The sequence below is a fragment of the Typha latifolia genome, chromosome 1 (genome assembly GCF_019914945.1).
Source record: "Typha latifolia isolate L0001 chromosome 1, TyphaL0001v2, whole genome shotgun sequence".
Classification (NCBI taxonomy): domain Eukaryota; kingdom Viridiplantae; phylum Streptophyta; class Magnoliopsida; order Poales; family Typhaceae; genus Typha; species Typha latifolia.
In genome coordinates this window covers 22384925-22408227 of record NC_133086.1, presented here as the reverse complement: position 1 = coordinate 22408227, position 23303 = coordinate 22384925, and the positions used below count along the sequence as shown (strand labels likewise).

General features: G+C 40.1%; 4 protein-coding genes and 1 long non-coding RNA gene across 17 annotated transcripts; 2 read left to right on the top strand and 3 right to left on the bottom strand.

Moving 5' to 3' along the window:
* The first annotated feature begins 353 nt into the window (after positions 1-353).
* LOC140800628 (uncharacterized) lies at positions 354-3944 on the top strand. Its single transcript, XM_073155393.1, has 2 exons — positions 354-1075; positions 3604-3944. Exon 1 carries the CDS (start codon positions 469-471, stop codon positions 1072-1074), a length of 606 nt encoding a protein of 201 aa, XP_073011494.1. The 5' UTR covers positions 354-468; the 3' UTR covers position 1075; positions 3604-3944.
* LOC140800619 (xyloglucan O-acetyltransferase 4-like) lies at positions 3914-6040 on the bottom strand. The gene is made up of 3 exons (XM_073155384.1): positions 5660-6040; positions 5305-5579; positions 3914-4823 (listed from the first exon to the last, which is right to left on the bottom strand). The coding sequence occupies exons 1-3, from the start codon at positions 5850-5852 to the stop codon at positions 4056-4058; spliced, it is 1236 nt and encodes a 411-aa protein (XP_073011485.1). The 5' UTR covers positions 5853-6040; the 3' UTR covers positions 3914-4055.
* A 943-nt stretch (positions 6041-6983) lies between these two features.
* On the bottom strand, positions 6984-8532 carry LOC140800608 (xyloglucan O-acetyltransferase 1-like). Of its 2 annotated transcripts, none has more exons than XM_073155373.1 (2): positions 8306-8532; positions 6984-8210 (listed from the first exon to the last, which is right to left on the bottom strand). In XM_073155373.1, exons 1-2 carry the CDS (start codon positions 8475-8477, stop codon positions 7144-7146), a joined length of 1239 nt encoding a protein of 412 aa, XP_073011474.1. In that variant the 5' UTR covers positions 8478-8532; the 3' UTR covers positions 6984-7143. The 2 variants fall into 2 exon arrangements, with proteins under 2 accessions (XP_073011474.1, XP_073011466.1); XM_073155365.1 differs by having other exon boundaries at positions 6984-8225; positions 8306-8530.
* A 1253-nt stretch (positions 8533-9785) lies between these two features.
* On the bottom strand, positions 9786-17419 carry LOC140785849 (uncharacterized). 3 transcript variants are annotated; one of them, XM_073133934.1, is made up of 4 exons: positions 16887-17419; positions 14982-15350; positions 10260-14855; positions 9786-10167 (listed from the first exon to the last, which is right to left on the bottom strand). In XM_073133934.1, the coding sequence occupies exons 1-3, from the start codon at positions 17028-17030 to the stop codon at positions 10308-10310; spliced, it is 5061 nt and encodes a 1686-aa protein (XP_072990035.1). In that variant the 5' UTR covers positions 17031-17419; the 3' UTR covers positions 9786-10167; positions 10260-10307. The 3 variants fall into 3 exon arrangements, with proteins under 3 accessions (XP_072990035.1, XP_072990026.1, XP_072990018.1); XM_073133925.1 differs by having other exon boundaries at positions 9786-10181; positions 10264-14855; XM_073133917.1 differs by having other exon boundaries at positions 10264-14855.
* A 422-nt stretch (positions 17420-17841) lies between these two features.
* Positions 17842-23285, top strand: LOC140801410 (uncharacterized). 10 transcript variants are annotated; one of them, XR_012111456.1, is made up of 4 exons: positions 17848-18118; positions 18368-20019; positions 20094-20141; positions 20270-23285. It is a non-coding gene; the product is annotated as an uncharacterized lncRNA (long non-coding RNA). The 10 variants fall into 10 exon arrangements; XR_012111454.1 differs by having other exon boundaries at positions 18368-20141; positions 20270-20347; positions 20914-23285; XR_012111455.1 differs by having other exon boundaries at positions 18368-20141; positions 20270-21079; positions 22006-23285.
* Positions 23286-23303: the final 18 nt, after the last annotated feature.

Below are 23303 nucleotides of genomic sequence, written 5' to 3'. Positions count from 1 at the left end.
TGGTGGTTGTGGGCTGAGCTTGAGCCTGAGCCTGAGCCCAGTCTTGAAATACTTGAGGCAGGCCCGGAAAAATAAGGGCTGCCAATTGCCAATCAGGAGATCTTGCTATCTATCATCCCTGGCTAAATGCTTGTATCTATTACTATCCAAAAGTTTCATCTCTTCATTGCCCTAATAATCAATCATATTTTAGTCTTTAAATATTCATGGATGTGTTGAAAAGAAAATAAATCATAATGCAGGGATTAAATTGCAATTTACATTGAAAAATGAGAGAGGTAGAAAAGGGTAGTGATCTGAACCGTCGAAAACGAACAAAGTGTGTCAACGCCCTCTGATGAACCGACCCCCCCGAACGACGAATCCAACAAGAACTCAGACCGCTGTCTGAACTCCAAACCCCCTTCCCGAATCTAAAGCCTCCCTGTCTCTCTCTCTCTCTCTCTCTAGATTCTAGAGAGAGAAACCATGTCCCAGGTCGCCGCCGCGCCGGAAAAGCCGCCACAAGCAACGGAGTACTCCATCGAACTCTACTTCGACCCCGCCTTGGAAAACCAAGTCCTCAAAGCTTGGAACGCACTCGCCCGCCGCCACATCACCACCCACCTCATCGATATCTCCTCTCGCCCACACCTCACCCTCCTCTCCTTCTCCTCCCTCGACCTCCATCGCCTCCTCTCCCCTCTCCGCTCCCTCTCTTCCCGCCTCGACCCCTTACCCCTCTCTCTCTCATCCGTCGCCGCCTTCCCTTCCTCCTCCTCCTCCGTCGGCGGCGGCGTCCTCTTCCTCTCCCCCACCCCCTCCGCCGCCCTGCTCGGGGTCCACGCCCAGCTCTGCGAGGTGCTCAAGAAGGAAGGGGTCGAGATTCCCGAAGGATTCAAGCCCGACTCTTGGGTTCCGCATTGCGATGTGGGCCAGGACGTGCCCAAGAGCCGGATCGGCGAGGCGTTTTGCGTGCTTCGCGATCTCAAATTGCCGGTTTCCGGGTACGCTGTGGATATTGGGCTCGTAGAGTTGTCGCCGGTGAGGGAGATCTGCTCGTTTCCGCTTGGCGATGGTGGTGCTGAGATTTGAGGTAGGTTTGGGTCTTGGTGTTTTTGGAGCGATCTATCTGTTTTTGATGTCAAAATTGAATCTTGATGGTAGTTGGAACTTGGAAGCTTGAATTTGGCTTGGAGGTTATAGTAGATCGAGTTTTCCTCGTTCTGGAAGGTGTTATTGTTATGTCTTTCAACTTTGTAGTGTGCTGTCTTGGTTATGAGTTATGCAATAGAAGCCAGGAAACATTATGAACTTTTTGATCTTTTCGAATAGCAATATTATGAGCTAGTTTTGTAGTGCTGACAACTTCCTCTTTAGCATTCCAGATTTTTTTATTTTTTCGAAATAGCAATATTATGAGCTAGGATGATTGTTAGACACTAGCTAGGTTGTCTAAAATTTTTAGCATTTTCATGTTCTGCACTCTTTAATTTATAAACAAATCTATTGAAGGAACATTGCCAATCTGTTGTCCTTTTTAACTAAAGTCTGCCAAAGAGAACACTCATTGTAATCCTCTTCTGAAGCTGCGGGGCCACAATCACGGAAACATTTAAAGAATATCCTATCTAAAATATAAAATCTATGAGAATCAATGTCAGCTTCGATCATCTTTCATTTTCATAAAGTAGGTTTTTCTTTAGCAGGGGAAACTAACTCCATTTGCATAAAGATTGCACAGATTGCCTGAAAGTTATGGATCCAATCAGATTCCTGATTAAATTGTTGTCTACTGCCGTCAATTAGTAACTAAAATGCAAAACTTATCCTTGCTTGAGTATTCTTGAAAACATAGGTAGATTAAGTGAAGCTTTCTTTAGGCTGGAAAATGGTAATTTATTGGCTTATGTTTTACCTTTCTATTTCTATTTTTAAATGACATGCTAATTGTTTTTTTTTTCCACATGCTGTATGTGTTCCTATGGATATCACAAGGAGGCAGTAATGAGGTTTGAGATAGTGCTCCAACTGTTTGATTTATATGAGAATTCAAGCTGATTGGACATGTCACTACAACAGTCTTCCTAGTGGAATTGGAAATTTGATCTATTACATAACCCATACTTACAAGAAAATGGAACTGCATTAGGCTTAAGTCAGAAATCTTTTCTTTGATAAGGTCCTAGAGTCCGTTCTTATTCAAGGGTTCTGAAAGCGTAACTTTTAAGGCAAACAGATTGGTCTACCTTCTAAATGTCCATATGGAGGAACACATAAGTTGTTATTTTTCTTCAAAGGAATTAGCATATTTCAAGAGTTTAATAGGTGACTCAGGTTTCATTTCTGCAGATAGTTTATACTATGCAGATTTTGAGTAAACTTTCAGATGAATCTGATGTATAGGCAGAAAGGTAATGAAAAGATTGGAAAATTTTAGTCCAACCAAATGAGTTAAGGAATATTGTTTGGGCCTTCATTGATGGTCAAACTAAGGTTAGATGCTTTAGCTTGATTAGCCAATATGTTAAAAATTGTTCAGGTTCTCCTAACGTGGTTTAGTAGATTAGAACCCGAGTCTATCAAGTCCTGGGAACTGTTGTTGAAGACAAATCGAAAAAGCTCTATGCCATGTTCAGATCTTGTGTATACGATTGGTTTAAGAGTACAAAGATATCACCTCTGAGACGATGTAATTATTAATTAATCTAGCAGTAAAACGGGATTCACAACAAGTTAGCACTCAGTTACATTGTATGAATACTACTACAATTGCAAAATTCTGGGAAAGCAGATATATTGCATAACTGAGCAATATGAGCTCCAGATTTTGAGAATTACTCCCAGTGAGATTAGTGGTTGTCGGTCATCCTTTATTTCATATATGGAGTAGAGTGTATCTTCATTGGAGGATCTAGTTGATATATTATATTATATCATGAAATTAATGTTATGCAAGATCCCAATACGAGGAAATGAAAAGGAGTTATACATGCTAATTAATGATGTTGAATTAAGTCAATTAACATCTTATCAACTTACCCAATAGGAGGAAAGAAAAGAAAATAAAAGGAGTTCACACGCATCACACATAGTTTAACATGCCTTTGTCTATGGTTTAGGAGAATATACCTTGAAGCTTGAAAGATGTATTTTAGTACTTCACAAAGTACAATAAAGTTGTGGGGGAGAGATACTGTACACAAATGCCTTTCCACTCACTTGCAAGTGAAAATCTCTATTAGATACTGTACACAAATGCCTTTCCACTCACTTGCAAGTGAAAATCTCTATTACCATGAATGTTCAGAATATATATTCTCCTTTTCTCACATGACTGAAAAGAAAATTTTATTGGAGGCGGAGCTTATGGTTACTTCCAACATTTGTTGTATCTGCTTAAAAATGTGCGAGTGGGCTTTTTCATCTGTCCCCACTCAGAATTCTCTTCTGCTGCTATAAACATTTGGTATTTCTTTATTTATTACTGCAGTAACAATTCAATCTGGACATTTTTTATTCATTTGCCTGCTGCTTAGGACAACTACCTGGTTGAACTTCATTATATCTTAAATAATAAATTGTATGCTACCAACAGCTTCCTGACCTTAATGTTAATGGCAGGTATTATTTCTGCGTAATGTCAAAGAGATCCATTCAAAGCAGACTGTCAAGTGAATTCTGATGGTTGTCTTGTACTGCTTCTAGTAAAAAATTTCTTCATCAAATTAATGACAAGGAAACAACTTCAGAACAATGGGGAAAGGTAATTCTAACAATTACTGTTTGTTTAAGCAATTAACTTTGTATCTCCTACTACCTGGTCATTGTGTTTTTAATTTATAGAGGTTTTGTTATCAGTTTATGTATCATGCAAACTTTCACAAGGTGTATTAGCTGTATTACTGTTAATAGTTTCATTCTTAACTTGGCATTTGAACAGGGGCATAGATTTGATACTCAAATTGCTTCTTTTCTTATTCGTATACATAATGTCTCTGCTGATTCAGTCTCAATTTTCTGGGTAATTTGGCACAGGGCATGTCCAAGAACCATGTAAGCACATGACTAATTGGCTAACTATTACTTCCATATTGAATCAATTTTGCTAGCAATAGATCATTCCACATATCAATTGCACCAGGTAAGCACCAGTGCACACAGTCACTGTAACCCCTCATCCACTCATTGTTCCAATGAGTTCCTGGGTGTGCATCAGGCCTCATCATCATAGCTTTGGTCACATCCACAAGCCCAACCTGATTCGCCCCGCTTTGCTCTCCTTGCAGTCTTTCAGCTTCCGCCACCTGAGCATTCCTAATTTCCCAGTAGCTCCCACTCAAGCTTACTTCTGCTTCATTCAGCGGTATGGTTCTATTGCAATACCCTCCGCCATTCCAGGGCCCATTCTCAAAATGTGCTGGTGAAAATGTCCGTACTAAAGTTAGTCGTCCATCGCATTCTTTGCATTCACTCAAGAAATGGAGAGCTGTCCTGAAGGCTTTTTTGATTGCAAAGCTAACTCCTAGGTCTTTAACACTTGTCTCCGAGCAGAATATACATCCAATGATTTTGCCACCTTCATATAGGTAGTTCTTCCTGAAAAACCAATGCCCAGCAGAAATTACTACATAGCTGGTTTGTTGCAGTTTATCAGCCCAACTAGTGTCAATCCTGTCCAAGTGCAAATCATAAATCTCCGTTGCTGATTGGTTAATCTGTCGTTCTCTTCCTTCTACCAAAAATTTGGTCCATAGCTTTATCATGGTGAAATCATAGAATCCGAAGTACCAAGTCGTAAATCTATCTTCAGCATCCTTGTACAGTTGCATTGGTGCTTCTACCTGCAAGTCATTTGATAGTTGTCGTCGAATATATCTCAGTATGATTTAGTTGAAGTTCTGCTGCTGCTTACAATGCTTGGACATTTGATTTATGTACCAAAAGTAACAACAGATGTATAATCACTTACTGCTAGCTGAAAACTTTTCTTAGCTACATATGACTTCTTTTTCTTTATTTCTTCATTTCAGATACTCCTATCTTTGGAAGTAATCAGATTGTGTTCCATTCTTACATCTTGGACCATTATCATTCATATTGGGCCAATAAAATATATTAGCTTCCTGCCTTCCTCTCTTGAGATAGTTTGAATCTAGAAGTCCCAAAACATGAATGCAATTTCCTTTCATGGTTGCATCATCAACTTTTGGTGGAATAATCTAATTTCATTCTCGATTATATTAGAATTTTACTATTTTTTTTAAAATTTTTTTTGATAATGTTTGCAACAGTAACAAATCAGATGAAGTAATCTAATCTTACCTGAGATAAAAGACAGAGCAGTGAATCCATCTGATTCCGAGCAACCGAGTCCCCAACAAATGCCAGTGTCTTCCCCCTGACAACGTTCAAGAACGCCTCAGGATTAAACCTTGGCAACTCACACCCATATGGCTTCCATCTCCAGTTCACGAAGTCCTGGTCCTTCCCATACTTCCCACAGTTTTTGGAGTCAGGCAGGGTCTTGCATGTCCTATTACTGTACGCCAATTTCCCAAAATCTCTCACCCATGTACCATTAAACAAGTCACAATCCACTGCACTGCCACCAAAATGAAACAAAACTATGACAATTACCAGAGAGAACAAGAAGCACGCTTCAATGGTGAGATCGTACCATTCGTAGCCTTTTCAAAGAGTAAACTTTGCGTGAGTTCTTCTCTGGAGGTGTTAGGGGGGTAATTGACGGAAAGGAGAACGATGAAGGACGCCATGAGAAGAAATAGCAAGAGTGGCCCAGATTTCCTCGACACCAATTTCCAATGCTTCTGTTGGTGTGACAGAGGAGAGGTGGCCATCTCCTTCGCCATGGAGATGAGAGGAAGCGGACGGGATCCCAATTGGATTAGGATATATTAATGATCATTTTTATCGATTAATTTGTTACCATAAAAGAGTAATGCGCATTAATAGCTATGAGGGGTTTCAATTTTCTTAAGATAGGATAGGTGGGAAAGTTTTGAGAGTGGCTAAAATGAATGAATGAATGAATAGGTGTGAATGCCAAAGTAATCACCTTAGCTTGCTTAAAAAAAGGACGTGAACATTCTAGTCATGAGCAATATTTTAGGGCACTTTCTAAGGGTTGCTCGCCACCCGTATGACTAATCCTTTACCGTATGGATATTTATCGGTCCGCCCGAAAATATTTAATTATTTTTAGAGATAAAAATAAAAGTATCTAAAATATCCATTATAGCGAAGATTTAACCCACTTAACTGATTTCTAATCTCCTTTTTGTAGTTTGAAATCTAACAGGAAGGGAATTTGGAGTAATATAGTTAACCAATTTATATAATATCATTTTCCTATGTTTATGAAATGAAATAGGAATAATATACGTATGGCTTTTCGTGAGAAATTTAGAACTCGACTGCAAAAAAGACTTACGACATCTGAATTCTAAGCCCAGCAAGAGGCCCAAAAAGTCCAAATGGGCCAGGCTTCATCATCACTAATATTAATCGTTTTTTTTTTTTTTTTGGTTCTGATTTTTAGTGTGATAGCGAAAATTCCCAATTATTATGCATTTACAAATAGATCCCTCAGTGATTACAGCTTAATTGGAGCTGACCTTTTTGAATAGCTCCAAAAAGAACGTGTAATATAGTCTGCAAAATATGTCAATTTTTTTTCTTAATAAGACTAGAAAAGATGTAGATGCTCATATGAACAACGAAAAACCTAACTGCGTTGGTCTTTTCCTTCCCAGTTGTTTTGTCTTTGTGGCCCAAAGGCAAAGGCAAAGGCATTACTAGTCTTTTACCAATAACTGCTACAATCTTTAACCATGGCTAGATTTGCTCAATCTTAATCTCCCTGTTAATCTTCCAAGAACAAAGACATGAATGAACACATACCCAACTCCCATCTTTATTATACTCACCATAATAAAGGGATCTAAAAGAAAAAGGAAGTAGAAAAACATAAGTGCAAGGAGTTGAATCAAGATCTTCTTCATAACCATAAAGATGGAGAGCATTTACCAAAGGAAGAACATAAATCTAAAAGGATCAAATTACTCAACAAAAAAAAAAAAAATTCTCATATATGAAATGTATATATTAAGTAATTAACTAACCATGGCATAACAAAGCTGCTTAATTTGATCTCTGCTCGTTCTTCCACCTTTTGATCATCTCTAGTAGTATCTCATTCCAAGTATCGATCGGCCCCGGCAAGCACCAATGCACGCAGTCGTTCTGCACCCTCTCCTTCACCCCGCCGGCGAACGGATTCGGATACATGTACGGCCCCGGGTGCCCGTCGGCTCGCAGCAATGCCAGTTTGGTTACATCCAATGCCTCAATCCTCACCCCCTTCGCATTCTTCGCCGCCGCGGCCACCTCCTCCACCTCCATCTTCCTCATCTCCTTGTCCATGTACTCCATCTCCTTCTCCCCTTCCCTGTAAGGCTCCTTTTTGGGACAAGCCCCGGCCTTGTCCCACTCGCCTTCGAAGTGCGCCGGTGAGAAGGTGACTACCGCGGCGAACTTGGAATCGTCTCTTCTGTTGACCTCTTTAAGAGTAGTCTCGATTGCTTTGCGGAAGACGTCGAAGAAGCCAATCTCGGTGTGGTTCAATTCCGGGCAATGGTGGCAGCCAAGAGCTACGTCTTTTTCGTAGTACACAGCTGGGTGGAGGAACCAATGCCCGATTGAGAAGACCATTATGTCGATTTGGTCCAACTTCGACGCCCACCTCTCGTCGGGCGAATCCAAGTAGAGCATGTTGTGATTCAGACCCAACTCCGCCTTCTTCTCCTTCCCCTGAACGAGGAACGGAGACCAGAACACCGAGACGGTGGCGTTGTAGTCCTTGAAGATCCATCTCCGAAACTTGTTCTCCTCGTCGTGGTAGACGAGTTCAGGGATCGAGGAGGTCGCCAAGAGGCAGAGGAGGGACTCCAGTTGGTTCCTAGCCATCGAATCGCCGACGAACGCCAAGTGTTTGTTCCGGGTCTGGGAGAGGAAAGAGACGGGATCGAAAGGGGGAAGCTCGCATTGCTTCGGACGCCACCGCCAGTAGAGGTAATCGGTATCTGGGCGGCCGTGGGCCATGCAATTCTGGCCGTCCTTGATGGTCTTGCAGCTCGTGCCATTGTATCTCGGCCCGGACGAATCCTGGATCCATTCGCCATTGGAGTAGTCGCATCTGGGCAGATTACCTGTTTGATGCGGGACTAAGAAGAAGAAGACATCGATGAGGAGATGTGATGGATAGTAACGAAGGAGATGAGTAGGGAGATGTAGGTGGTGTTACCTTGAGAAGAAATGGTGATCTCTGGGGGTTGAGGTGTTTGGGTTGGGGAGAGGGGGAAGAGATAGTAGTGGAGGAGAGCCAAGGGGATCAAGGCGTAGAGAGCCCAAGCAATGAGCTTCTTGGTGAGGAAATGGCTGTTGGGTTGGGAGAAGTGATGGTGTTGGGTGCCCATGGCTGAGATTTAATCCTCTCTCTCCTCTCTCTCTCTCTCTCTCTCTCTCTCTCTCTCTCTCTCTCTCTCTCTCTATATATATATATATATATATATACAGAAACAGAGAGAGAGAGGAAAAAAAGAGAGGAAAGGTGGGGTCTTCGTCGGTGGGTGACAGGTCGATCGTTTACATTACAGTTGTAGGAATTTTCCACACTTGTGTACGTGGCTATTTATTGTTGGCTTACTTGTACAGTTCTACTTCTCTCATCTTTTTTAACCTTTTTCTGCTTGCAAGAATTGGAGAAGTGATGCTTTGTTTTATGGGGACAGAAGTCCGTGGAAAGCGTAGAGCCAGTGGTTAATTAAAATGGAGGTCCAGGAAACTAACTAATCATAGAGTAGTGCAGGCACGTACATGTAGATTCTTATTACTTAGTCATGTGAGGGAGATGTGAATTGGATCCATGTTCAAGGGGGTTTAATTCTATTAAAGCTTGAAAGATATTAGCTCAGATAGTTTTTGAAGCATCAATTATCTGGGAAGCAACTTGTAAAGTATTGTAGACATAAAAAGGTCTTATAGTCTACACCACAATTCAAGTTGAGAAAAATGACCACCAACGGCGAGGAGACTTGCAAGTCTGGCATCTTACTCTAATACCATTCATTGTGAATTCTACAATTGAAATGTTCCTTGCGCTAAATCAAAGGCAAAAGAATAGGAGCTCAAAAGTAGACTGAAGCATTAGTGAACAGTATGGTTTGATGATACCTTTAATATAATATGTACAACCAGAAAGGACAGCAAATTCACATTTTTTTTTTCGTACAGATAAAGATTTTGTCCTCAGGATGCTAGAGGGCCAAAATAAAGTATCACAATCCAGTTCGAGTTTAAACAAATGGAAATGTATTCACATTTCTCAAATAGATTGAAAGGAACACTTCAACAATATACTGGAACAAAGATTTAAGTAACCAAGAGGGGAACATGGAGGAGACCAGGGGTCTTGGGTGGTAGAATAAACCCACAAACAAATGCAGTACCAACACAAACAACCAAACATTAACAACCATGCAATCTGACATTGTCAACAAAAGTATCAAAGCATACATCTATAACACCACCAATCTTATATACAAGTAAAACTCTTACGACAAAAGCAACACAGTTTCAGAATGACGGTGCAATGATCAAAGTGCCCTTTCATTTATCGCCCTAACAAAATAGAAAACTCAAAACAATTGTCGTCCAGTAAAGGACTGAAGAACATGTTGTACCTTGAGTAGTGAAACAAGGCTTTTTTTGGCAAAAGCTTCTACTGATACAACTGAAACTTTTTCATTGAAATATTAAAATTGCATAGTGACCATCAAAATTAACAAGGAAATACTCTACAGGAGTATCTGGAAAAAGAGTCTTGTGCCACTGGAAGGAGAGTATATTTAAGTGTCCAACTGATATACAACTCTGTAGTGTTGGAGTTTTCTTAACTACAAGGCAGACACATGTAGAGCTGCAGGCACCATCCATCAGGAAGGAACTTATGTAAAAGAACTTTGATAAAACAACGCAACATCTACATCAATTACAGTAAGGTCGGATTTCCTCTGTAAGACTTCCACGTCATCTTCAGGGCAAACATCAGGAATGATAAGTTTCTATGTGTATAAACTAGTAACAGGATTCCACATCTGCTCGTGCCTGCAAATAAAGCTCTATTTCATAATAAGAAAAGAATGGAGTGAGAAAATTCAAGACGTAATGGACAGCATAAAAAGACAACTAATACAAGCTCACTTGACCCTGAAGTCACTGATGAGATGGGTTCTTTAGAGGTTTCATTACTGCTGCCATGAGAGTTGCTTGTACGCTGATTTCTCTGCATCCCAACCCCCTTCAGGTTCCTTCCTCTTTACACCCACACCTGGCACTTGGTACATCCTTGCCTGCTCCTCCAGCATAGCATTAGAAGTGGCAACAAGAACTTGTCTTGATGATGGAGGCAACCTGTCATCCCCCCTTCCTTCTGCATTTATACTTCCTGGACCTGCATTGAGATCAAGACCTTGTCTCACCCACTTCCGGCTGTTTTCGGAACCACCAATAGTACTACTCTCTGCAAGGCTGACCATATAAGGCCTTGGATAATGTGATGTAGCTGCGCCTGCTGGCCCAACAAACTGGGAAGGAATGGCAGCAAAGCATGAAGCACCTGCTGATGAAGAATCAACATAGGATGTCGACCCACCTGAGAAGGAGGTTGACGCAAGAGGATAGCTGGAAGCAAAAGGGAAGCTGGCATAGGGAAATGCCGCAGCAGGGGAAAAGGCCATTGCTGGAGATGAGGAAAGCATTGGGCCCCTGTAAATATCACTGCCAAATGTGCTACCACCAGTGACAGACCCCAAAATCCTATGTGCCCCTGGAGCTGCAACAAGAGGGTAAGGCTGTTCACCTCTATCCGGCAAGAAAGATGGTATAGCAACAGCTGGATGAGAGTTGCTTGGCGGAAACCATGTAAACATGTTCGCTATTTCAGCATTGTTCATTCTGAGACCTGCAGCTGGAGGTAAGAAGGGTACATTATTGGGTGCCTTTGCAACTTGGCTCCTTGGTGCAAGTTCTGCAACAACTTCATCAACACCTGGTCCATCATTTAAATCAAAGTCCCTTGAACTGCTAGCCGCTGCATTTGGAAATCGTTCATAAGGTGATATTACTGGCAAAATTGGCACGTCAACTCTAAGACTACTGCTAGCCAATAGTTGTCCATTTTCATTAGTTTCATCAACCCTATTCAGGTCAAGATCAAGTCTACAAGCAGCTCGTGTGGCTGCATCGTGATTACTGTTTCCTGTTTCAGAGCACAATGTCTGAGCAGAACTCTGAGAGGCCATGTCTTCAAGAAGCCTCTCATCAGGTACATTCAGATCGATATCCAACGGAGGACGGCACTGCTTCCCAACAGCATCACACACAGCAATGTCAGACGTACTGAGTGGCATCTCCAAAACCTTTCGAGGTTCTGCAGGACGAAATGCACTAGTGGGGGCTGAACCTTTCCACCCGAGTTCACCTTTACTTTTCAATAAATTCTCAGGTGGAACAAAAGGTCCTTTTGCTGGAGCAGCTACTGTGATTGGTGCAGGCAAGCTACTTGAGAAAGGAGGCACAAGGGGAGACACAATTGGCAAATGAATATCAGAGGAACATACTAGAGCTGCTGAGCTAGCTGGCTCACATGGGTGCGGGTGCCCATCATCCACATGGATGCTTTCATTTAAGTCGAAATCAAGCTTAGCTGAGACATCTGACTCAGCTTTAACAGCCAGTGAAGATACCTCAGCAGACGAAGCAAGGTCGTCGCTTCCACCTGCGTCATCGCTGGACATTTTAGAACCAGTAGGCTTCACACGCTGCTCAATCTCCTTAACCATAATATTTGGTGAAACTTCACAGTTTGCTGATTTTGTAGGGTTATCCTTTGGTTCAACATTTTTATCAACCCCTGAGGCAGTTGAAAGTGAGACTGCTGCTGATCCAATCCGATCATCAATGCTTGATGGCACAAAATTGGCATGTTCCTTCCTTTCAATAGCATTTGACTCCAAGAAATGCATGTCAGGCATTTTAGTCTTGGATTCATCAGCATTTTGAGGACAAGGAGCTTTATTGGAGTTAGACGAAGCAACTGCATCATCACCAGACCTATCTAGAGCGTCTGCATGATCTGATACTACAGGATGCTGCGGTCGTTCATTTAGAGTGGTAGGTCCCTGTACTTCTTTTCCACTAGGACATGATGAAGAAGATCCCTCAACTAGCAGTGTTTCAATTTTTCTGCTTGAAGTAGTATTATCACATCCATCATCCAAGCCCTTGCAAACAACATCAGAGGTGTCCATCTTGCCCTCTTCAACTTTTTCACAAGTAAAATCTATATTTTTATGTTCCTCTGTGGAGGGACTCCTAGTTGTAGGTTTGCAATCTATATAACTATCAGCAATCTGCTCACTAGCAATCTGCTTGTCCTGGTGTTGATAGGGTCCATTGCCCCCACACTCCGTGTCACCTGGACCAGACATAGGTAAACATCTATCAACATTTTCTTCTTCAAGTTTTCCATCAGACTTAATGGCAGAATCCGCACATGTATGGGTAATGGAATTGGAAACAGGAGGTTGTTCTGTAGGCTCAGCTGTAATGTTATTATGCAAGGGTAAGTCAGTTTTCTTAACAGATGAAAATGTGATGCCGATCTGTTTTGAATCATCTCTAGCTGAAAATTCAGCATTTTTATCATGCTTCTTAGAGTCAACATCAGTAGTTTCATCAGATTGGGTATGACTAGGGGCAACAATTTCATTAGAGGACAACCTTGACTTAGCATCATTCTTACCAGCACAAGGTTCTTCCTCAGGAGGCAAAATTTTAGGTGAACCACATGGGGAGATTAACTCAGATTTACATATTTCTCCAGCAGCCACACTTGCAAGTAGATTCATCCCAATATCATCACCAACTGCTAATGGAGCACTAGCTTCTGAATATTTGGCACAACTTTCAACTAGTGCATTTATAGAGCTAAAAGAATTTCTTGCCCTCGTTTCAGTCCAGAAGACTCGCTTCTCATTCCCAGATGATGGACATGCATTTCTCGGGATGTCTGCCCCCTTCCCACTTTCCTCAGCACCCCTGCTATGCTGATACTCAAGAATACCCAAAAGTGACCTATCACCTTCATCTGAACCAATACGTCCTTTATCATTGTGCTGCTCTGATTCTCCATCAGCATCCATTGCTATAAGAGATTGAGAAGCACCGCTCCTTGGTTTTACTATATGATCATTATTTTGCTCAGGTTTCTCACAAAGCCCTGGAGATGATGCTCTGCTGCCCATAACTGATGGGTCCTCAAAAGAACCTCCACTAACACTTCGTGCAGGGCTACGACTAGGATTATGGAGCCTAACAATCAACTTATGACTGTTCCCATGGTCTGCAACAGGCATTTCAAGTGGTTTGTCGCATGTTAGTCCAGATGGTGAAGTTTTATCCGTTGTTGTAGTCCTGTTAAGAGAACCAGACTTACCAGAACTACCTTCCTTCTGAACTCCAGAAATATTTTTCCCATGAAGCCCGTTGCTGGACCTTCTATGGCGTGAAGAACCACCAGATGTCTTGCCAACATTTACTGATCCAGCAGTTGAACTTCTTGCGTCCTCTTTCAATGAACCCTTTGCTCTTAAATGATCGCTAGAACAAGACTGACTGTTGTTCTGCGATTGACTGGAACTGCTGCTCTTTTCCTCTTTTACTGCCGCAAGTGACATCTCAGGAGTTCCAGTGCCACCAGTTGTTTTGCACGGTGAATCCTTTGAGCTAATTGCTATAGGTGCTGACAGAGAAGATTGCAATTTTATAGAACCAGATGCTACTGGAGTTGACTTTGTTATCACATCACCATGCCCAGGCTTACCAGGCATACATTTAGGTGCAGTAGGCTGACTCATAGGGCTTTTCATAATCACCTCAGTTGATCCACTACGTCGGTCACCTGTGTGAGAAACTTCTGAGAAACCCGGCTTTCCTGGCCATGTAACAGCCTGGCTTGATCCAACAGATTTTGCATCGTTTATCTTCATTTCTGCACCAACTCGTTTCTTCCAGGTGTCAACCAAACTCCTAGACTTCTTTTGAATTTCCAAGTTCTTATGACTCCGCAAGTTGTTCACAGACTTCCCAATTTGACAGGCCCGTAGAGCATCAAGATTCACAGGCAACCTATCAAGTGCACGAAACAGGGCCAGGATAAGTTCCTCAGTAGCTTTATCACTTTCCTTTGGACTATTTCCATCACCATTCTTTCCTTTGTGTGCCTCTTGAAGCCAATCATCCAACACAGAGACACCCCTGAGCTCCACAAAACGGCCGAGGCAATCATATCTATCTGTGGCTGCAATTATATCTGCAAGCATCACTCGACCAGCCAAATCTAGTTTCCTCTCAGTTCTATCGAGCAGCATGAGGTTAACCAATTTCTCAACTGCTTCAGAATTGTCAAGCCCACCTTTTTCGGTTATCTTGGCAATTTCAGCTTTTATGTTATCAAATTTATAGCTAACAGAATCACCATCCTCTGCTTTTGCAGATCGATCACGGTCACGCTTAATTGGCTCGGTGTCTGGATCACTCCTGTCCCTCTTCTTTCCCTTAACCTGTGAAGGCAAGGAGGAGGAACTATTTTGTACACTATCTGAACCAGGTTTTAACTGATGAGTGGACGACGGACCATTTAGTGGTTTTGGTGACCGACCACCTGACTGGAGTGCTGCATGCATCTCTAGTTGTGTTCTATCTAAAAGTTGATCCACTTCTTCCTGTCGTTCCTGACCAAAGATTGAATATTAAGTAGCAATATATACATCTTAACTAAATCAATCTAAGAGCAACATGCACATATACTATCAACTATCCTACAACAGGAGAGAAAAGTGTAAGGATATAGGACTTACATCGACATAATCCTGATCAGTTAGCCACCATAAACACTTACTTTCAATATCATATACTCGCCTACACACAAATGAGGATATCCCTGCTGGAAGTTCAACACCCTTTCGTAAAAATGCTACCTTACAGGGATGAAGCAACGAGGCAGCAGATATCACATCCTTGTGGAAAGAGTAGAAGACCTCATTTGGAGCAGCATCATGTAGTATACCTTTGGCAAGCTTTATGTCAGCCGGCCGGTAAAGCCAATTTACACATAACTTGAGATAATTTTCTTCACTTGTCCTAAACCAACGAATTTTTCCAATGAAAGGTGGGGCATTGCCAGCCTGGAATAAAGCACACTCACCGACTCGAATCTTGCGACCGTCCTACAAAACCAAAGTTATATTAAGATATGCTAGGTGGAGAATGAGACAATGGATGCTCTTCAAGTATACTACATTTAACAGAAACCACCAATTGGAATCTAGCTTGAATGCATTTAAAATATTTAAAAATGGATGATGCATCTCTCCAAACTTCCAAAGTCGGCAAAGAAGAAAGCACACCAAATAGAACACCCAATTAGCTGCACTACCAAGTGCATCTCCCACAAGTGTCTTGAAGTTCCTCAACTAAACTGCAGTATGGAGTCATCTCCGAAGATTTCCATCAAGACAAACATAAGCACATGAATACTCCTGAAGCCATGGGCATACCAACCGGAAGTATTGATGAAATTTAGTTGCAAAAGGTGTGCATTTTTTCATCAAATTATACTGTTTAAAAAAGTTATATAACTAAAAATTTCTATAACTACTCAATCAGGTATTATATAATCTAAATGCAATATTATCTTTATTCCTATGTAAGGTCTCCTCGCCAAAGACAATGGTTCATAAATAAGTACAGTATCCTATTCCGACATTATTGAATTTGTAGTCGACCCATCACTTGCCAATGCCCCATATACCTTCGGATAGAAGCTAAAACATCTGATATTCTCAAGATGTTTTTGACATCATAGCATGGCTCTTCTTATCTCTCTTTCTTAACATCAACCGATGAGGTTTTATAACATAAAGACATGGAAAACATGGATACCCATAGGAGGCTCACTATGCCAACATACAGATGATAAAACTATAAATTAATTCTCAAAAACGTATCGTATTATATTTGAAGTTATCGGAAACTTTTGATCATTTTCCTTTGGCAGCACTAATTCAATTGATGGAATTAGTCTCTCAGTACTAGTTTTTTCTCCTTACTGTTGTCAATTTCAATGCCAAGTATAACAATAAATTAAATAATGACTTGCAAAGAACATGATTTTGAGATAAAACTTTCTAGGTTGAAGGAAATACAGTAGAGGGCAAAAATAATTTGCAGGCAAAAAAGCACAACAGAGGCCCTTGTGCAAAACCTTTTTGAGAATAACCTATTACTCACAACTGAAATTCCATCTCTAACTGGATAACCGGACTCTTAAATTACTACATAACTCTCTTGATATAGGTACTTGCTCTTTCTATTTTTCTACAGCAGTAAACATCATTTTAAGTCTTCTGACAGGAAATAAACGACCAAAAAAAAAAATAGCAATAACCACTTCAGAACTCCTAAAAATACCCAGACTTCATGATACATAGCACACCTGGCAGGAGTAATATAGCACGAAAAATAAACATAATATACATAGCCGACACCCCCAAAACCACCTGCTTGACAAGCGAGAAATTTAAACACAGCTGAAAAAATAAAAATCGACTACCGTAGCCAATACCCTAAATACCAAAATCTATCAAAATACTCCCAACAAAAGCCCATGGATCCAAAACAAGGAGCCGGCAATAAAACACATCAATTTCCCACTTTTCCCAAACTCACATACTAGATCAACCAAAACCCAATAAAGGCCGCACCTTTAAAAAACAATCCGACGCGGACTGAAGGGAATCGGAAGGAGATTGGTTGACCACTGCTGCTGCTGCTGCTCCTATACCAGGCGCAGGCACCGGCCACATGTGCAGCCGCCGTTTCCTCTCCTCACCTTCTCTCCCATGCATAGCCTTGCATCCTTCCCTTCTGGATTGGCTCCGACCCCTCCTCCGGCGAGAACCATCAATCCCCTGCCTCAATTTCTCCACAAGCCCACAAATCGCATCCAAACCCTAGAAATCCCCTTCCCTATCAAACCCTAGATCCGTCGTCACCTCGCCAATGGATGCCCGGACAAACCTTGATTCGGATGATTCCCAAGTGCGCGAACCTAATCGGACCGCAAAGATTTCGGCGAGAAAGAACGAGAAGAAATAGGGAAAGGGGAGATTATGGAGAGAAATTTGGGTCGCGGGTTTCGCGATCTGATGCTAGAGAGAGAAAGGAAAAGAGAGAGGATAGAGAGAGAAAATGGGGTAAATTAAGCTCCGTGTATTGTTTTGGTGGACGGATGGATGGGCGCAAACCAGGGGGTGAGATGGGTTAATGTGCGCCGTGTGATGGCGGGCAGGGCAGAGGTTAGTTTTGACCTCGTGATGCGTGCTAAGCTGCGCACGTGGTGACCAACGACTCTTCGGTATGATTTTGATGGTTCGATGCTATGGGGAATGTAGGATAAGGAGACGTAGGCTTTTTTAATCAATGAGGTAAGAATGTAAGATATTTTTTTTCCCCTTTCTTTTAATAGAGACAGCGGCACATGACACATCCAATATTATGAGAAAAATAGGATCAAATCAATTTTCTAAACAATGAGGAGTCGCCAGGTGTATGATGCAGCAAATTTCTGCATCTAGGTAACTAGTGGATCCGCCGTCCAAGATCTTATTAGCTTTATTATATAGGTCTCCTTCCATAACTCGTCACCCAACTTTCTCCATCCGCGCGGCGATGGGACAGGGAAACGGAATCTTGCATCGAGTCCATCGCAGATGACACCCTTCTTGATTGCCTTACCGTAAAAATTCGTTCCTTTTCGTTTTGGTTCTTCTTTGTTGGTTTCTTGAATATCTCTTCTTCTTCGGCCGATCAAGATCGAAGAGTTCTTGCAGTGAGGGGGAGGCGGCGGCAGTGAGGTTGTTATTCTCCGTTCTTGATGCTAATTTGGGTCCTATTTGTGTGTCGTCTGATTGCTATGAAGTATGAACTGATCCAGGTTTGTTGTTTGGAGTGAAACCAATTAGATGTCTTCTTACTTTTTCTTATCTTTTTCTTTCCCCTTAATTTAAGTAGCTGTTTATGAACCTTGGATCACTTAATGGAAGACCGGAAACGGAACAGGAAATTGAAATCTTGGGTTAAGTCCACTGCAGACAATCCCTTCTTGATCGCCTTACCATAAAAATCCCTTCTTTTTAATTCTTCTCTATTGTTTTCTTGAATATTTTGTTTTCTTTGGCCGCAGAGTGAACAGAAGGGGCATGCTATTTTATATCAAGATTGAAGAGTAATTTCAGTGAGGAGGGACGGCATTGAGGTGTTTATTCTTCTTTTTTAATGCAAATTTGGTTTTTTTTTTTTCTGTTTGATCTCTATGAACTGGTGGAAGGTTTGATGTTTGGAGAACACCATCTTCTTTTATTTTCCTTTAGGGTCTTTATTTTATTTTTTATTTTTTATTTTTTTGCGGGGGGGATATGTTCCTGATCCACCATTGTGAGATCTTGAAGATGCTCCATTCCACTAAAAGGCAGTTGTAATATGCCTAAATAGCAGAAGCTTCACGGTTGGACAATTCTTAACCTTCTTTTTCAGACCTTTCGGAACCCAATAGCATATGATAGTGATAGTGAAGGAGCATTTTCTTTTGAATTCAATGAAATGTTTGAATGGTTTCACTTCTTTATTGATCAACCAACATCCTAATCCACCATTGTGAGATTTTGAAGATGCTCCCTTCCACTAAAAGGCAGTTGTAATATGCCTAAATAGCAGAAGCTTCAGGGTTGGACAATTCTTAATCTTCTTCTTTTTCAGACCTTTCGAAGCCTAACAGCATATGATAGTGATAGTGAAGGAGCATTTTTTTAATTCAACTAAATGTTTGAATGGTTTCACTTCTTTATTTATCAGCAAACTCCTGATCCACCACTGTGAGATTTGAAGATGCTCCATTCCACTTAAAGGCAGTTGTAATATGCCTAAATAGCAAGCTTCAGGGTTGGATGATTCTTAATTTTATCCTTTTCAGACCTTTCGAGACCCAATAGCATATGATAGTAATAGTGAAGGAGCATTTTTTTTTCAATTCGATCACATGTTTGAATGGTTTCACTTCTTTATTGCTCAACCAACATCTTTGGATGATGCCTAGCTTATATCTATAATGAAAATACTACTAGATTGTTGGTCAAATGCACTAATTGGTTGGCAAAAATTTGTCATTATTTTGATGTTCCTTCTGCTTTGGAATATGGATTAATATTTTGTTGAAATAAATTTTTAGCAAGATAATTACCCATTTGCAAATATAGTGTCATATGCTTTCACAACAACAGTAAATCAAATGAGGTGTTTCACTTTTACCATGGTCAAGTTTCAGAGTATGAAACTATGAATATTAATAGATAAAAGATGTTTTGACCCATGGATTCCGTTCAACAGATAAAATTTCTGATGTAGTCTTAGAGTGTGTGTCCTGTACTCTTCTGTGATACATATTTTCCTCTTATTTGAGTCTTAGGTAGAGTGACAGTGTATACAATCATATAATGGTGTATTACACAATGGAACCATTGCTTCGTGATAATATCATTATCCTCCCAAGCTTGCTGTATATAATGAACGAAAGCAAGTGGGTGATTGGGAATTGGAAGATTTGAAGCCTTAATACTTTCTTGCTATGATTCAATTTCTTTGTTGACTGTTGCTTCTTCTTATGATATCTGCCTTGTGCTATACTGGTAATTTGCATCTACCTTGTCAAGGGAGTAAAGTTGTCATGAAAGGACCATTGTTTTTCGGAATACCTTCCTTCCATGATCTCTTTCGTCAGGTAATTGAGACCTGTGCTTTTGGGACCACTCAAAATTCAATCTATGATCTTTGCAAGTGAAGGTACATTTTTTATTGTTATACCACATGTTTGCCCATTCGAACAAGACTAACATGATTTTGCTTACTGAGGTCAGCATCTGCAGTTCGGTGTTTGATAAGAGACACCAATTGTGAATCAAGTGGTAATTCACTAATGCCTACAAGTTTAGCTATTCTGAGCACTAAGAAACACGTAAAGACGCTTGTAATAATTTGATGTCATATCATCTGATATAGTCTGATTCTTTTCCATTTTCTTTTATTCTTATAGCTTGACATTAAGAGGAGAAGGTTGCAAGCTCGTGCTCATGTCAAATTATCATCATTCTTATGGTGTTTAGCTTATGGAGTTAAGTGTTTCCCTGAGAGCATAGAATCTCCATGAAGTTGTTCACTTAATAATCAGCTCTAAGTACTTCGGAGGTTATGTCTATATCTGATATAAATTGGGAGTTATTGCCTGGCGAGCCTGTTTGAAGGACTAACTATTTCTTTTCTCCTAAATTTGTCTTGGCATATTGAAATTTGATATCTTCTAAACCATAGCTTCCATACTGACCATATATTGCTACAGAAAGAAGAATTCGGGATTATGGCTGTTTGGCAATTTACATAGTGAACTAATTTCATGGAAAGGAAAAACACAAGATGCATATCAAGTTATCAACAATGTAGCAGTTCTTCCTTTTTTTGAATGTCCTCTAACCTGTATTGAGTACTCTTATTTCTTATTTAATTTTTTAAATTTAATCATTTATGGCCTTATCAATTGAAAACTGATATAGTTTTTCTTTTTTATTTTGACATAACAAGAACCACTTCGTCTTAACTATGGGTCCAAGGTGTTCCCATGTGTATCTTTTAGTCACAATATGTACACATCTGACCCATTTATCATGTACCTCTGTGTGGCAGGAACACTGAATGAAGGGAGGAAGCTTGCTTGCTTGTGTCCTTTCAAGAAAAAGTATCTCAAAAAGAATGAAGACGAAATGATTACTATTAAAAAGAGGATTTGGCTTGGAGAAAGTGGCCTGCAACCAGGTACAACAACCAGTTGGCATTTCTATAGATGGCAGAGGTATACGACTCAAGATCATTATATTCCAAAAAGTCTAATTTAGCAAACCCTTTTCTTAGTAGTTATATTAAGCCTCTTTAAGCACATGCAATATTATATTCTGCTTAATGTAATTATCAAGCTTTGATGGCAAAGTTTACTGGAAAGTAAGTGTATGTTAGATATGAAACGCTGGATGACTTTCTGCTTACGTTGTATCTAATCTAAGTTCAAGTTGGTGCAGGTTGGTCGAGTTTATACTTCTCGAGGCTCGTTTACTGGCATGTCTTTTTTTGTCAACAATGGAATATGTTCTAAAGATTCCAAAACCTCTGTGCAGTTTCTTTTAGCATATATTATAGTGAAAATTTGAAAACAAAAATAAAGAAAGACTAGTAAGTAAGAATGCAGCATAACACAGCCATCATAATCAAGCAGCTATTGTAGTGAAAAAAGGAAAACAAAAATAAGGAAAGACTAATAACTAAGACTTCATACTCTCTACTTTGCTGTTTATATGTAGCATAACACAGTCATCATAATAATGCAGCTCGCTTAATTGTTATTGCCAACTGACATACATCAGCAAGAGATGACATTTCTTCAACTATTCCAAGATAAATCTTGAAACACTGTTGGAATAAAATGAAAGTAATGTTGATTTATGCTCACTTAGGATGGTAATCTTATTATTTAGTTTGTTTCTCGCCTCCTTTGACTAATCAAGAGTCTGTTGTCAGGAATTATAGAATTGTTTTAGTTAGGTGTAAAAAGATAAAGGAAATAGAAAAGATTATGAGAAATAGAAGGTAAGCAGATGAAAACTAGAAAAATTGTTTAATCATCTATTCACTATTCAGTGATGTTTTCTTATGTTGACTATTCCATTTAGCAAATTGACATAATAATGTGTCTTGTCAACGTAATGTCTTTGTTTCTTGTGACAGGAACATGAGGGAATCTTTCGGAGGAGTTCTGACAAAATGATTATCAGTGGACTCATACTATCAGAATGCTATGTGAGAATACTGAAAATATTAGTGTTAGGATTTTCACAGAAGAATGAATATATACAATTTTGACACAAGCTCAAAACACAACTGATAGGGAAAAAACAATGGAGATAGTGAGAGAAAGTAATAGAAAAAAGTTACACAAAATTCTATTATCTTTAACTCTAAATCCTCTTATAATCCTTTTTATCAGCCATCCAAGAAATGTCTAAGGTCAGAAACCCTAGATGAACTTTAATATAATCCATAACTCTGAGTGAAAACTTTTAAAAGGATCATCCTGAAGAGAGGATTGCAACTTGCACTAATCAACATAAGTTGAATCTTTTGCCATGCCCAATTGAGTCTTAACCTTAGCCTTATCTTTTCTTTTAGTTAAAAGACAATTGAACCCATAACCAGCCAAGTCATCCTGAATCATAAACTATTAAACAGATTAGAACTTTAATACACAACCTAATGCCTGAGAAGCCTCAGCACATGGTATAGTAGCAGTTAGCACATGCAACTCAGCACACTATCCCCAGAAAAGGCCCTAAGGAATTGTTATCAAATTGCAAGCCAAATATTCTTTTGTTAGGATGGAAGGTGACTTCAGGTGAGGGGAGCACATGACTTTTGGAGCCAATAAAATCACAAGCCCATCATTTTTGTGGGAGCCACCGCATAGCAGTTATTAGTGTTTTGTTTTGAAGAAGTTAGCAAGGAAGGAGGAATCTGTAACCTTAAGTTTGGTAAGGAGTTTCAGTCAAAAGATTAGAATGCAATATATCAGCTTCATGAGACAGCAAATAGTGTATAAATAGTGTCTTCATTTGTTTTTTATAAACTTATTCTTGTGACAAACCAACTGCAGCCAAGCATAATCTTGGCAAACATTAGAGAAGACTGCATGAAGAGGAGGCAAGTTCGAATTATGTACCAGCTAGCCTCACAGATATGATAGTGAAATAATCTTTTTTATATTATGTACCAAGTTTTTCTTGGTCATGTGTAGTAACACCTCAACTTCTTTAAATTATTCATAGAAGAAGTCAGAACTGAAACTTACAGAATATTCTTCGAGGGTCTGATCTTATGGCTCGCCAGTGCCTTGTTTTTTTTTTGTCAGACTAATTAGTCGATACTTCGAAGGTATGTATGTGAATACAAAGATGTTGTATTATTTTACTCTCAAAATTTTGAAGACGGTACAGAAAGAGATTTGATACAAAGTCCTGATGAGAACTTGT

What these genes read in the sequence shown, in the direction of transcription:
- LOC140785849 (XM_073133934.1), bottom strand. Translation starts at nt 17,030, where the DNA reads ATGCATGGGAGAGAAGGTGAGGAGAGGAAACGGCGGCTGCACATGTGG. An exon ending in CGTCGGATTGTTTTTTAAAG is followed by an intron (nt 15,351 to 16,886) that starts GTGCGGCCTTTA and finishes TTGGTTTTGTAG; the next exon opens with GACGGTCGCAAGATTCGAGT. An exon ending in CTGATCAGGATTATGTCGAT is followed by an intron (nt 14,856 to 14,981) that starts GTAAGTCCTATA and finishes ATCTTTGGTCAG; the next exon opens with GAACGACAGGAAGAAGTGGA.
- LOC140800628 (XM_073155393.1), top strand. Translation starts at nt 469, where the DNA reads ATGTCCCAGGTCGCCGCCGCGCCGGAAAAGCCGCCACAAGCAACGGAG.
- LOC140800608 (XM_073155365.1), bottom strand. Translation starts at nt 8,477, where the DNA reads ATGGGCACCCAACACCATCACTTCTCCCAACCCAACAGCCATTTCCTC. An exon ending in GATCACCATTTCTTCTCAAG is followed by an intron (nt 8,226 to 8,305) that starts GTAACACCACCT and finishes TCTTCTTCTTAG; the next exon opens with TCCCGCATCAAACAGGTAAT.
- LOC140800619 (XM_073155384.1), bottom strand. Translation starts at nt 5,852, where the DNA reads ATGGCGAAGGAGATGGCCACCTCTCCTCTGTCACACCAACAGAAGCAT. An exon ending in CTTTGAAAAGGCTACGAATG is followed by an intron (nt 5,580 to 5,659) that starts GTACGATCTCAC and finishes GTGGCAGTGCAG; the next exon opens with TGGATTGTGACTTGTTTAAT. An exon ending in TGCTCTGTCTTTTATCTCAG is followed by an intron (nt 4,824 to 5,304) that starts GTAAGATTAGAT and finishes AATGACTTGCAG; the next exon opens with GTAGAAGCACCAATGCAACT.